The 15606-nt window shown below is 40.7% G+C and overlaps 1 protein-coding gene and 1 long non-coding RNA gene across 5 annotated transcripts in view; both read right to left on the bottom strand.

Annotated features, from left to right (window-relative positions):
* Positions 1-536: 536 nt before the first annotated feature.
* LOC134220179 (protein obstructor-E-like) overlaps positions 537-15606 on the bottom strand; it is a 170655-nt gene continuing 155585 nt past the window's right edge. For all 4 annotated transcript variants that reach the window (XM_062699164.1, XM_062699166.1, XM_062699163.1 and 1 more), the window contains exons 3-6: positions 2596-2820; positions 1773-1961; positions 1475-1686; positions 537-1111 (exon numbers count right to left, since the gene is read on the bottom strand). In XM_062699164.1, coding sequence (XP_062555148.1) covers positions 1040-1111; positions 1475-1686; positions 1773-1961; positions 2596-2820 — 698 coding nt within the window. In that variant the 3' untranslated portion in view covers positions 537-1039. The remainder of the gene's footprint in view (positions 1112-1474; positions 1687-1772; positions 1962-2595; positions 2821-15606) is intronic.
* LOC134220317 (uncharacterized) lies at positions 5135-5661 on the bottom strand. The gene is made up of 2 exons (XR_009981858.1): positions 5360-5661; positions 5135-5258 (listed from the first exon to the last, which is right to left on the bottom strand). It is a non-coding gene; the product is annotated as an uncharacterized LOC134220317 (long non-coding RNA).

The raw sequence follows: 15606 nt of genomic DNA, 5'->3' as shown, positions 1-15606 counted from the left end.
AAAAGCAATCACATAGATATAGCGACATTTCCCTGCAATTGTATATTCACCAAAAGATTTTATTTTCAAATTTCATTTTTTTATCAAAAAGGCTTGCAGCCCTTGACTGGGTCACCTTTGATCAAAAGAATCGATATACGGAAACGACGAATATTCCTCTAGTATTGACGCTCGTTATTAAGACAATCAACTTTATCGGGTTCCCTCAAAAACTGAAAACTGGACTATATCAAATGATCTCTAATGCAACCATGAGAACAAAATAAACAAAACAGATTGTGCGGAACGCAATAAAATCGTATTTATTTGTCCTAGAAAATGAAACAAAACACTGATTATTTTAAAAATATTCGAGAATTTATCTATAGTTATAGTGAATTCTAAAAATTGGCCCGTGGCTTGAAGAGAGTTGGCAGGCCTGGTATAGAGCTTCGCTTGTTGGCGGGAAAACACTGTCGTTTTCCATTCAGCCTCATAACCGCTACAGTCGGCATCGTGCGAAAAAGGAGAAACATCTTTCAAAGACAAAAGTGGAGTTCTGTGTTCTACCGGTTTATTTATCTTACGCTGCTTACTCATTTTCTCATTTTCTGGTTTTAAATAATAAAGCACAATAAAAACGAGTGAGAAATAATAGTATAAACATTATTTTCAATTAAAAATATTATTTATATACAAAACTTATGAAGTTTTCATTTGCACGTGCTTTAGGATTTCTGCTTTGAGGAGAATCTTCGCCGTCGGGTGGAGCTTGTAACCCGAGTTTAAGATGCCGGCTACGTTGCTGTTGATCTGGATGGAAGTCGGCCACTTTTGGAAAATAAATCGTCATATTAAAGCGATGTTCTGAACTTTTCCAGGCAACCGCACTGGGACAGTCCAATTTTCTTCCAGCGCTATTATTGTTGTCGTTGATGTTGCTGCTGCTGTAGGTTACATCCTAGTGCCGTGCCGTTTGTGTTGCTCCGGAGGGACCGATGTCGACGAGGAAATCCTTAACTAACGAACATTTCCTCGGTGCAGTCATTATCACGAGAGTTTAGTTTTTGTTCCGTCCTCCGCTGGGTTTGCCCTGGATGGCGCCCGGTGGCAGATTCGAGATGGCATTACCCTGTTGGATATCGCCGCGTCGCCAAAACGTTGTCCGATGATGGTGTAATTTGACCCGGGTTGGTGAAAATGAAAATAGGAATGATAATCAACATTAATGGTCGAAAATAAGTTTCCATTATACCGCACAGACATAGCGTGGCACGTGTTGCTTGGTTGCAAGAACAAGGTGTGGTGAACAAAAATGGATTCAGGTTTAGAGGCAATATAGAGTTTGCAAAAAAAAAAGTTGGCTGTTATGTATTTGCAACAAAAATCGTAAATTTTCCATCAGTTTCGCGGGTAACATTTGGCCGTTTTCATTTACGTAAGTGCAACTTTTGATCCGAATCCGTCCACTACGCGTTGGTTACGTGAGACATACCTTGCCCTGCTCCAGATCACCCTCGAATGGCAGCGGTGTGGTTGGGACGTCACAATCCTCGGTCGGAGGCACAACGCAACGCAGGCTTCGTCGGTCGAATACAAGCATAGCTGGACACCGCTGGAGTCGTGGGTACCCACCCTGGCACTGCCAGTAACGGTTGCAGGATTTTCCAAGCGGTACGTTTCCATTAGCGTCATCGTTGCAAAGGGCTACAATGAAAACAAGGGCAGCGTAAAAAATACATTTCTTTGTGTTGTTCATGCCGGACGAAAATAAATCTTCATTCAACTCTTACGATGCTTCTGACATCCGTCAACGTTCTCGGGCCAGTCACAGCTGTGGGCATTTTCGTTGTAGAGCAGACCGCCGATGCAGAGCTGCTCGGTGGCGGTTCCGTTCCAGCAGGTCCAGTAACGCGTGCAGGATGTCTCGTGGCCAAAGATGCCATACAGCCAGTCACAGTGTTCCGTAGATATGGGTCCATCTGTAGTTGGACAAGATGGTGAAATTTGATGGAAATGTGATTATGGATATCTATTGCAATTTAATTGTTTAGTGTGCTTAGAGATCTTTGTCACATAGATTCCAAAAATCATGCAACGGATATCATTTATTTTGAAACAAATTTCTTTTCATTTATGTCTTTCTATGGATTAATTAAAAGCATATCAAAATTCTCGATTCTGGAGATTAAGTATGAGATGCAAATTAAATCCAATAACAGCTAGTTTCGAAGAGCTAGTTTCGAATTAAAATTCATAAATAACAAAGAAATAAAAAAAATATAAAATGAAATACCCAAAACATTCTACTAAATTGACTTCAAAGTTAAATCCTCATCATCTTTCTTGAAACTAGCCTGAAATAATTAACCAATAACTGTCAAAGTATACCTATACCTAGAAGGGTCAGAATTGGACAAATATGTTTGCTTCTGATATACGGTATTTATAGCTAATTAGCGCATCGTTGAAATGGACACATTCTCGACGTTTATTCATCTAATTACTGACAGTAGCGAACACACATACCTTTTCCCATATCCTAGAATCACCTCATTAGCAGAAACCTGTGGACACTAACAATCTCAGCCGTAGCTGTCTACACATCTCACTTACTTGCCAACTGCTTGCCCTCGCAATAGTCCGATCGCCATGGATAGTCGCATCCTTCCGTCACGCCCCGATGCTTCCCGGCAAACACCAGTCCGTTGGGGCAGTCGTACAGCTCCGGTTGATTGTTGATACACTCCCAGTATCGGTCACAATATGTCACATCACCCACCACCTTCGATTTGGTTTTGCACGGGTCGTCCTGATCCTTTCGCTGGGCGGCGCAGAGTCCTGGATAGAGATAGGGAGAATAGTGTTATCAATACATATTGTTAAAATGTATTCTGTGGAGATGGACAAAAATTTACTAATTTTGTTTTCAAAAGATGTTATAATAAATCATAGCAAATTAATTATAATATTATTTCTTGTTCTTCCTTGAACAGTGATATAATTGAAGTACGATTCGATACTTAGCCGTGCGATAAGACGCGCGACTACAAAGCAAGACCATGATGAGGGTGGTTGGGTTCGATTCCCGGTGCCGGTCTAGGCAATTTTCGGATTGGAAATTTTCATGACTTCTCTGGGCATACAAGTATCATCGTGCTAGCCTCATGATATACGAATGCAAAAATGGTAGCCTGGCTTAGAAACTTCGCAGTTAATAACTGTGGAAGTGCTTAATGAACACTAAGCTGCGAGGCAGCCCTGTCCCAGTGTGGGGATGTAATGCCAATAATAAGAAGAAGAAGAAGACGATTCAAAGTAAAATTTACAAAACTGAACAATGTTCAGTGAACATTGTCATGAATATGAACACAATTTTGAAAATAAATCGTTCTAACATAATAGTATCTGATTTATTTGAATTTTAATTCACCTTTAAATGGTCAAAACCTAAACGAAATGAATAACCATGTTCACAAGACTTGTAGAGTTTACCAAAAACTTTCGTTTACAGGTTGTTGCGATGAATTTCGGCACTCATATCCCTTGTTAGATTTTTTAAGCTTGTTAGATAGCCCAACCATATTAAACAAACTTGAGTTACTGATATTTTTTAAAACAAGATAATAACTCTGATGAAAGACCAATATCAAGAGGCAAGGCATCATTTTTTAACGATTGTGTTCCCAGTTACTTACAACTTATAAAAAGAATATCATGGAGCAAAATCGCAGATCAAAGTGTTATGATTCAATAATAATCTGAACAACCAAATGACAAGCCCTCTTGAACCATCTCGTCGATGGGATGGAGTATCAAGAATAGCTACTTTCAACTGGTTTATTATGAAGACACTGAGAACACCCACAGCCATGACACGCTAGTTGCAGCATCAAAATGTGGTAGCAAGAATCCAAAGTGCGATAAAATATGACAATCTCTTCACATCGCGAGAGCCCCTGACAGCGATGATGTTCCCTGATATGCTAAACTGTTTCAAAACTGCTCACCGGGAGCAAAATATCAAATGACAAAGTTGAGAGCTCTTTGAACAAAACCACTTGACTGTAAATGCAAATGAACAGCGTTCCCGCTGCTGCTGTCGCCGTATCTGATCGGTGAGCGCGTGGGCGGCGGTTTCTGACATAGTACCGATGAAAGGGAATTGAGGAAATCATCCTACCGGATAGGTGGTTCGATAGGTTTTCAATGTAAAGTCGAATATTTCCGCTGATGCACTGGGGGAATAAACGGGTCTGTAAAGGAACTTATTTAGATGCCACTGGTATGAAAGTTAAAAATCAGAAGGGTTGTGTACACCCTAATAAAAATTCCCAAAAGAATTACAATAGAAATTATTATGACAGTACGCTGAAATTAATAGTAATTACATTAAACTCTATTGTGACTCACAATAAAATTACATTGAAGCCTATTGTTTTCCACCATGAAGTCTATTGTAAATGGCAGTTTTACAATAAAAAATAGGGGTTGTTATGTATCTTTACAATAAAAAAATCGATTTTTTCTCGAACAAATTTTTACCATTACAATTGAATTTATTGTAATTCTATTGCCGAAATTGCACTGGCAATAGCATTTATTGTACGTCTATTTGAATAACAAAATGGCACTTTAATTGGTATGATATAAAAACAATAGAATTTAATGCTCATCAATAAAATTTATTGTATTTTTATGATATTTTATTGCAACTCTATTGTATTTTTTATCCGGGCAAGACACGACCGCAAGGTAGACGTTGGACAACTTAAGGACATCGTTGTGATGTTTCTGCCGTAACTAAGCGACTGTATTTTGTTCATTGAAGATTTCTTCTGGGATCAGCTTCACGCAAAAAAATGGATTGTAGAAACAACAATATTCTGGGTTGATTTCAACAATAAATATTGTTAGCTCAGGGCTGATAATATTCTCCGTTTGAATCAATCCATTATATTGTTGCTTTCACAATCAAGATCTCAGTTGCTTGATTGTTAAAACAACAATATTATTGTTGAAGTAATTGTGATTATATTGTTGATTTAATGCGTGAATACGGTTAGTTCAACAATATAATATTATTGAAATCATTATAAATGTATGTATTTATTTATATTGTTTCTTTTTTTTCTCGAAGGTAAACAAAAACAAATTTATGCTCAGGAAATGTTTATTTTTATCATTTTATTAGAATATATGTATATTATCATCTATGTTGGTCAATCTGCTGTTGTTTATGATGGTGCATATGAGGCTGCAGTTGTCTACAGAAAATTCTGAAAATAAATTACATTTTTTTTACTTTTAGTTCAGATTTTATGATCATATTTAAATTTAGGTTGCAAACGAAAGTAAAAACATATCACTTTATACCTACCTGGTCTTTTCAAGATCTGTTTGGCCGGGAATACATGGAGACGGACACGGTAGTCCCTTTTCTGGTTTCATTCTGAAAATATGACAAAAATCTGTACAGTAATTCGGTAATTATTTGTATGTTTTGAACTTACCTAAGCATATATATGCACCACGACGTTGCTGAGTTCTCCGCACAGCGAGTTTTCTATAAATCGTTTTTTTTTTATTTAATTAGGATCATTTAAGAACTTTATATTAGGGCAAGACTTAAGCGAAAAAATATAGAATGTTGACATTCAAAAATACACGCCTATTCCCAAAAACGCATAAGGATAAGGATCAAAAATAAATACTGTTGAAATTAAAATAATATTGTTGTTCTCAACATACAATATTGTTAAATAACCAATCAAATCTTTTTGGTTCAATAATAAATCGATTGTTGGAATCAACAATATTCTTTTTTAGTTTAACCGTAAGAAATTTAGCTGCGTGTTTCTTTTGTATAAAAAGTTGGTTTTGAAAGGAACTTGTGTGCAATGAATTTATAGTTAATTGAATTCTCGTTTGGCAATGTGTAATATGCATAATATCCATTGCCGATATCCATCTTACTGATCTTACGTCTCACGTGGCTCGCCATACGCAACCCCTCCAACGCGGCATAATTTGAACTGACTCAGTAGGCCATGACTTACAACACTTTTGCAAGCAACCAGTTTTCCCCTGATTAGTTATGGACGACACGTAAGTACTATTTTGTCCTCGACAACTGCCTAACGTATTCGGCTGGACCTTTTCCGGGGTGGCACGAAGCCATACAGAACCGATTTATTTTCAATAGTACGTCTTCCTAATCACATACAGCAGCAAAACCAAATGAGATTTCGTTCGGGTTTTCAAACCCGAAACCCGACCTGAACCCGAACCCGACGGGTTCGGGTCAGGTTCGGGCTAGGAAAATTAGAACAATGCCGGGTTCGGGTTGGATACGGGTTTGTGAGAAGAAAAAATGTCGGATTTGGGGCGGGTACGGATTTGAGAAACAAAATACCGAATTTTTTTTTTATTCGGTTCTGGTAGTTTTAAGGCTTGTTCGTTGTTTGGGCCTAGGCCTAGTTTGAGTTTTTCGGCAAAAAAATAGTTCGAGTCCAGCTCGGGTTCAAATAATTGAATTGATTCGGGTTCGGGTCGGGTACGAGTTTACGAATGTAAAAGTTGTCGGGTACGGGTTGGGTTCGGGTTTGATAAGATTTTTTATTCCGGGTTCTGGTCGGGTCAAGGTTTGAAAGGAATTTCTGAATAGGGTTCGGGTCGGGTTCGGGTTAAGAAAATTTTAAACCTGACCATCTCTAACGCACACGCAAGCCATTTCGGTCGAGATGTCGCGGAAAGCGAAGAGCGTTACCAGCATAGGAAAGGTGGGACATTTTATTCCCGTCAACGGCGAGGATCGTGTGGTCGTCTTCGTCAACATCAGAAGCTCTCAAGTGGAACTTTCTTGCAACATTCGGACTATCGGTTGCTTGTTTTGCTAAGATGGCGTCTTTGGCGGTCCTAACAGCAGGTGGAGTACATTTTTTCAACGATGGCATCTAAAGTACCAAAAACTTTACATTTTTTTTGTACAAGCAAGGGAAGGTTTTACTTTTTGTACAAGATAAGGTTGAGCAGAGACGAATTTGATTCAAAGTGAAAATTAATCGCTTAGCGACCGCAGAAGGTTGCCGTCCGTAGCAGAATCAAAAACGCGTGTTGGAGGGAGATGTTGCAAAAATTTATTCGCATGGATAACATCAGTAATGTTTGGTTTTGACGTTTTATGGAAAATAATTCGGCTCTCCAGAACCACAATTTTATAAAAGAGTTAATAAAATCGAGGCAAATTTTCTTAAAAGTGCATAATCAGTGCATCATAATCACTTGGTGACGGCTGAAAGTTTCCATCAGAAGCAGAAACACGAGCGCGCGTCAGAGCGAAAGGCTGCAAATATTTATTCGCATGCAGAAATGTACTCCACCGCGCACTGCGGTGAATATTGCGAACGAAATGGCTCGCACGCTGCTGCTGGTTTGTTTTTTGAGGGATATTAACCCCAGTAGGTTAATCATTCCTACAGGCTCCCGGGACTAGCGCGCAGGAAAGGGGTCGTACACTAATTACGTAAGCATTTATGGGGGAAGGGGGGTCTGCCTTTTTCTTACGCTTTACATAAATAAAAAAATATTTATATGGGAAAATCTTACATGGAGGGTGTGAGGGTTGAAAATCCCAGAAAAATTGCTTACGTAATTAGTGTACGGCCCCAAAGCAGCTTTATTGTAATCAATGTAAAAGGCGCACTAGTACCGTTTCTTTTTTTAATCGGTATGGGTCAAAATTTTATGTATTACCATAACACTTACCGCTGAATTGGAACTTACATCTTGAGAAAGCATTGAGAAAGACTACAAATGCTTTATGGATAAGTAAGGCGACATTCGGTAAAAAGTGGGGACAGAAGCCAAAAATGATTCAATGGATTTATACGGCACCCAGAATTTCATATGCCGCATTAATATGGTGGAATATTTTCGGAGAAACGACTGGTATGACGGCGAATGTGAGCAGTTAGTAGAAGAGAAGAATGCAGCATGGGCGAGATTGCTGCAACACCGCACGAGGGCGAACGAGGCACGATATAAACAGGCGCGGAACAGACAAAACTCGATTTTCCGGAGGAAAAAGCGTCAGCAGGAAGATCGAGACCGTGAAGAGACGGAGCAACTGTACCGCACTAATAACACACGAAAGTTCTATGAGAAGTTGAACCGTTCACGTAAGGGCCACGTGCCACAGCCTGATATGTGCAAGGACATAAACGGGAACCTTCTTACGAACTAGCGTGAGGTGATCCAAAGGTGGCAGCAGCACTACGAAGAGCACCTGAATGGCGATGTGGCAGACGAAGATGGCGGTATGGTGATGGACCTAGGGGAACGCGCGCAGGACATAATTCTACCGGCCCCGGATCTCCAGGAAATCCAGGAGGAGATCAGCCGGCTGAAAAACAACAAAGCCCCTGGAGTTGACCAACTACCAGGAAATCTGTTTAAACACGGTGGTGAGGCACTGGCTAGAGCGCTGCACTGGGTGATTACCGAGGTTTGGGAGGATGAGGTTCTGCCGCAGGAGTGGATGGAAGGTGTCGTGTGTCCCATCTACAAAAAGGGCGATAAGCTGGATTGTAGCAACTACCGCACAATCACATTGCTGAACGCCGCCTACAAGGTACTCTCCCAAATTTTATGCCGCCGACTAACACGAATTGCAAGAGAGTTCGTGGGGCAGAACCAGGCGGGATTTATGGGTGAACGCTCTACCACAGACCAGGTGTTCGCCAAAGCCGCATATGATACAACCGATCGGGACCAGCTATGGCAGCTAATGCACGAAAACGGATTTCCGGATAAACTGATACGGTTGATCAAGGCGACGATTGATCGGGTGATGTGCGTAGTTCAAGCTTCAGGGGCATTCTCGAGTCCCTTCGAAACGCGTAGAGGGTTACGGCAAGGTGATGGTCTTTCGTGTCTGCTATTCAACATCGCTTTGGAGGAAGTAATACGAAGGGCAGGGATTGACACGAGTGGTACGATTTTCACGAAGTCCGTTCTGTTATTTGGTTTCGCCGACGACATTGATATCATGGCACGTAGCTTTGAGAGGATGGAAGAAGCCAACATCAGACTGAAAAGCGAAGCTAAACGGATTGGACTAGTCATCAACACGTCGAAGACGAAGTACATGATAGGAAGAGGAAAGTGAAAGTTTTGAAAGGAAAGTGTTGCATACCATCTATGATGGGGTGCAGATGGCGGACGGTACGTGGAGGAGGCGAATAAACCACGACTTGCATCAGCTGTTGGGAGAACCATCCATCGTTCACACCGCGAAAATCGGAAGACTGCGGTGGGCCGGGCACGTAGCCAGAATGTCGGACAGTAATCCGGTGAAAATGGTTCTCGACAACGATCCGACGGGAACAAGAAGGCGAGGTGCACATCGGGCAAGGTGGATCGATCAGGTGGAGGATGATTTGCGGACCCTCCGCAGACTGCGTGGTTGGCGAAGTGCAGCCTTGGACCGAGCCAGTGGCGTAGCCAGAAAATTAATCTGGGGGGGGGGTGGGGGGGGGAGCTTTTCTGAACATTTTTTTTTTCAAAAAAAAATTTCTTCTGAAAATTTTGTCTTTGGGGTGGGGGGGAGGTGTTATGCCCAAAACCACCCCCCTGGCTACGCCACTGGACCGAGCTAAATGGAGAAGACTTTTATGTGCAGCACATGCCACTCCGGCCTTAGTCTGATAATAAATAAATAAACAGGCGCTGTAAGTTATTTCATGAAGATCATTGTTGTTTGCTGAATAATTTACAAACATAAAAAAGAACGATTAAAATTTCTTTCATTTCACTTTTAACTTTTCTTTTTCCACTTTTTACTTTTCACTTCTTGTGACGACCCCAACTCTCGCTTAACTTTTCAAAAGGACCTAAGTAACATTTTTTTCATGAATTAATTTGAATAGCGCAATCAACAGAACAACATGAAAGCTATTGATTGCGCTATTCAAATTAATTCACGAAAAAAATGTTACTTAGGTCCTTTTGAAAAGTTAAGCGAGAACTACTTAAATTCCTTCAGGGGGATTCGTCACAATCTTTTATGCGGAGTCAGTTTACCTTGGCACCGACCCGCGCTAGAAAAGAGTTTTGCGCCCAGCAACAGGGTTTTGTTGTTTAAGTCTGCTTACTTTTGCTTTTTAAGCAAAATACAGCACTTGGCAAGGTTCTTAATGAACCGTTATGCGTAAGAGAGTCATGATGTAAAGAGAGAGAGAAAATTGTCAACATAAAGTAGGTTAGCTGTAAGTTAAATGTAAGTTAATAAATAGTCTTAGTTGTACCACCGAACCGGAGTGGTGTTTCAATTATAATTCGAAAAGCCAGTGCCGCCCCACGGCCCACCGGCGGGGATCGTCGCCCTGTCGGTAGAGGTCTGTTCATTCTCACTGCTCACTTCTCACTATTCACTCCTCACTTGTCATTCGACGTAATATCCATTCGGCCTAATGACCCAGCATCAGTCCCATCTTGTTGGAAAACATGTTTCCGAAAATATTCCAAGAATTTTGATGCCAGGGTGCCTTCTAAATGGGTTTGTGGTCACTAAAGGCCTTTCGGGAACTTGTTCCAGGAAGTCTGTTCCGGTTGATATCCATCCTATGGTTTCAACTTTATGGATAATATATTTGCGAAACAATTCCATGAATTTTGATACCCATATTTCCAGGGTTTCTTCTAAATGAGTTTGTGGCCACTTTAGGCACTCCGGGAACCTGTTTCAAGATGACCGTTCCGGTTGATATTCATCCTATGGTCTCAACTATCTAGAAAACATGTTTTTGGAACAACTCCAAGAGTTTTGATACCCGTATTGCCAGGGTTTATTTTAAATGGATTTATGATTTTTCTGATTCCTTTTTGCGGTCGGCTCGGGCTGCTGTTGTTGATCGTTCTATTGCTAATGTAGTTTCTGATAGTGCAATTAAGGTGATTATAGAATGAAGCCAGAAATCGGCCATTTTGTAAACCACGTGCTTTTCCAATATATTTTTCAAGAGCACGAGATGAAAGAACCATAACGCGTATGGGGCTGAAATAATGGTAGATCGTTTGCTTAGTTATGCTGCACAATCATAATTTGAGTTTCGGCACTGTACGAAAACTGTTACGCCAGATTTGGGTTTTGTAAATGTATGTATATAAACGTGTGGTGAATTTGAAATTCACCACGGGCTTCATTCTATAATCACCTTAATATGTGCACACGCTTGCTTTGGCTGATGCAGGGCGGTTACCGGAATGTTGATGGATTTGGGTGATCGGTAACGCAGACGGTCCGATGATGACTTTGACAATAATTATTATTTGCAGATGCGGCGCTACGGCCACCGGAATTTGACGCTGTGGTCCACGACAGTGACGCAAGGGTCCGAAAGGGCTCTGCGGCCGGATGGGTCGACGCTGACGGTCTGATGGTAAAACTTGACGCAGTGGTCCGGAATGGCGCAACGGCCGGGAAGGATGACGCAGATGGTCCAAAATGGCGCTACGGCCGGAAGGTGACGCGGATGGTCCAAAATGGCACTACGGCCGGAAGGTTGACGCTGACGGTCCAAAGGGCGCTACGGCCGGAAGGTGACGCGGATGGTCCAAAATGGCGCTACGGCCGGGTGGGATGACGCAGATGGTCCAAAATGGCGCTACGGCCGGATGGGTTGACGCTGGTGGTCCAAAATGGCGCTGCGGCCGGGTAGATTGACGCTGACGGTCCGAAATGTGAATGGGTTGACGCTGCGGTCCGAAAACAGCCCTGTGGCTATGGCGACAGTATCGTGATGATATTCCTCCATCGAATTGATGTGCGCACTGGCGGGAAGGCAACAGTCCGATTCGATCGCTGCGAGTCCAAACTGCGAAGCTATGGTTGAACTAATCGGTTAATCCTTTCTGTCCGACGGGTTGGAGTGCAGTCCACCAGCGGTTGCTTCTTTAGTCGTCCAGGAATCCTCCAAGTACCATCCTGGTCACGGCACCAATGTTTCGTCCAGGGTGGGACGACCCTACGTTGTGTTGAATTTCTCCAGGATCCAGACGACGAATAAATAACAACTGCTTGATGACTTCAACTGATGATTTATTACCTCCGAGAGGCAGCGTGCCAGCTCGGAGGTTACGATAACGATACTGTACAAAACATTGATATTGGAGTCGCCTTTTATAGGCGACTATTAGTACGGCAAAGGCAATTACATAATATTATAACTATTGGGAACGTGTGCACAAACATTCAAATTTAAATTCTAATTGGACTTACACAGCGCGCCAACTGCTATGCACATAACGCAAACAGTTGGCGCGAGAACAGTGAATAACAAAAGTGACACAAAATAAAAGGCGCACACACGCTGTACTGTTAGGCTTCAACAGCAGCTACACAGTTCGTGATCGAACATGATATTTTGACAGCTACATACGCTCTTTGAAACTTTGAGGTGTTTAACTAACATTTTTATTTTTGCGGCTTGCTTTTTCATAGCATGAAATTAATTATTTTGGTGTTCATTCTGTATAACCTTAAATAATTCACATTATTACCACGGATGATGATGATGGTAATATAGTAGTTCATACATATTTAATTCATAAAAAAAACGATTTTTTTAGATATATGGAGGAATCAATAGTTGTTACTTTTAAATAAAAAAAAGGTTGAAAAACTCACAATTTCATTGGTCTGGCATTTCGTCATTCGGCGATATTTGGTAATATTTCAGTACATAGCCGTTAGATATACATCTATATTTTGTAATCCCGAAATAAAATCTTACGTAAACGTTATGATACAATTTTCTGGGAAATACAATTTATTTCCAGGTGCGATGAACTTACCATATCACTTTCTAAGCGTATAGATGTCGACTAACTATATGATAGTACATATATAACAAAATATTATTGAGATAAAAAATATTTATGAGATATTAATAAGCCGTATTACCGGTCTGTCAATAAAGCTCAAGATCCTATTTGAGAAATCAATCATTATTTATTTGTAAATTCCCACTCCCAGATACATCATATTGCGTGATGATTTTTGTGTGCTCTTAACATTTCCCCCTAGGTAACGAGTATCAGGAATCGTCAAGAAAGGAGCGTACCTACCTGGCTGGCATCGCCTACCAGCTAGAGACGAGGGTTCAACGCAGCAGCGCGCGAAAACAGCGAACGCCAACTTTTAATTATATTTCATGTAATTGAATACACTTAACGTCGTTTAGAAGTTTACCATTGATCTACAATCCAAATCAGCAATTTAATTACTGCTGGACAGCAGTTGTTACCATCGACCGGTAGTAATAGATGCCGCCGCGCTACGGAACATAGCGGAGAGGAATGAGTTTGAATCATTGTAGCCCTCTGGTTTTGTTACAGTTTGATAAATTTAATTATCAATAGATTTAATTTCAAGCGTTTTCCACGTTTCCAATGTTGACTGTTAATGCGTCGCATAGTATTGGTCACTTGTGCCTGAGCAAATAAATCTCTTTCTCTTTCGTACTTGATAAAGATAGAAAACATCAAGGCCAATAAAAGTCAGTCAAGTACGAGACACTGAAGACGACCTTACTGTTGAGGCCGAAATACGTATGTGTCAAGGTACAATCAACTGGTGGAATTAAATGCGATGGTACAAACTCGTCTTATGACAAGTGAAGACATTCCACTAAAAAGCTCAGAATAATTTTCTTAACAATTTTGACAGTTAGTGGCCTTGTTGTTTTCGAAGGTCTATGCAGTGATAAAGATGTAAAGATCGTCCGTGTAGTGACCTATAAATCAGGAATCCTTGTTATCCTAAAATATTCTGGACCAAACCGAGAATCTAGCAAGGCTAAGCATTATCTCACCGTTAAATAATATGGAAAACAAAAATCGCAAATCCATTGCAATTATGAAAATCTGAAAAGACTTTTCTTGTAAAGCGTAGATGAAGAACCACACTTAATACTAGCTGGTCGTTGGAGGAAAACACCACCGCTTTACACCATAACAAAGTACCACTTTCGAAGTAACGAGTGATAAAAAAAAGACTAGAAGCACCTTTAGATAAAATAATTCATCAGTAGCACTTGCTTGGCAGCACACCATGTCCTCTACATAGATAATCGCCATGATTTCAATTTACCTCGATGAATCCACTGACAAGCCAGAACGACCAAACGAGAGATGGGGTCCCTTTCCATCTGTTGCGATAGTACCCTTCTGTGACTCTTATTTATAATTATCTCCAGGTCGGGGTGCACCGTCCGAACAAAGATGACTCGAAGGCTCCCAGTTTGCATTGCTCGATTATAACAAATTGCTCTCGAGTGACAAACGAGCACAAGGTAAAAACGGACCAATAAGGACCTTTTTACCTGGGAGATGGACAACGTCGGTAGTCTGGATACTCCGGGCCCTTTCACCGGGAGGGGCTCGCTTGTTTCTCCGGTACTTGTGCGAAACGAGCGAGAAGTGAAATAGTTTCCAGCAGAGCGTTTTTGTCCTGTAAAGTGTTGATTTTTATCAAACATAATTTGCATAGGAAAAGTTGCTCCATAGGGCACTCCAACTGAAGTGATGCTGTGTTTGAGAATTTGAAGCTGCCTTGGAAAGACTTTTTCTACAGCTCTTAGTTAGTCTGGGAGTTAATTTATGATGTACTTCATTAGAGCTATAGTAATTGGAGAATACATTGAGAGCTCAGATGATAAAACTGAGTCCAAAGTAGAGTTAATTTGAATTCCAAAAAGTATATCTAAGAAAGTCGCACAAAGTATAGTCGAAGGTACTATCTTTAAACACGCCTAATACCGAAGCAAAGTTTTAATTCTCTGGCTTTTCGATTGTAGAAGGCATTCATGCAATGTAACTGCACTTCTATTTCAAATAAACTTAAGCAAAAATAATCGTTGAAATAAGAGATTTCCAAGTTAGGGTCACATACACTTGAATCTTTTTTTACACGGGGTTGTGTTGCGTTGAAAATCCATATGAAAAGTTTATGATTTCTCGCCGAATCATGCGAAATGGAGCAACTTTGCAAAAACTTTGCATGGAATTTTTGTACATGGCCGGTTGAAAAAATCCGTGTAAAAACAAAGTCGGGTGTATTCGTTTACATTTATTCGTCGTATTACACCTCCTCAATTTTCTAAGCTGGACCGAGAAACAAATTCATTCATTTTCTGTATGGAAACTTTAAAATCCCTATAAGATTCATTTTATCAATTTTGAAATTGTGTAAAATTTTTAGCAATTTATAAGCGACCCGAAAACATTTTTATGTTAGGACTATTTATGATGATGACCATGATCAAGATGAATACACCACTAGGTGTTCCAATCTGCCAAATTCACGATTCAGCCATCTTAGATTTTAGTATGGGAGAGCCAGTCAGTTTATTTTCGTTTTGCACTGAGAATGGATTTTTCACCCCCGCTTTCTTCTCTTCTGCAAACTTGGCAGGTTGGAGCACCTACTACTGTATTCATCTTGACCATGATGGTGATAATGGTGATGATGATAATAATGATGCTAGTGATGATGATGACGCTACCATTTATTGTAGCAAAGCATGTGCCTATAGCCAAAGATAGTAATGTACAAGATAGTCGACT

Source organism: Armigeres subalbatus, chromosome 3 (genome assembly GCF_024139115.2).
Source record: "Armigeres subalbatus isolate Guangzhou_Male chromosome 3, GZ_Asu_2, whole genome shotgun sequence".
Lineage (NCBI taxonomy): Eukaryota > Metazoa > Arthropoda > Insecta > Diptera > Culicidae > Armigeres > Armigeres subalbatus.
Note: the sequence above shows the minus strand (reverse complement) of the source record. Positions and strands in the feature narration are given on the sequence as shown.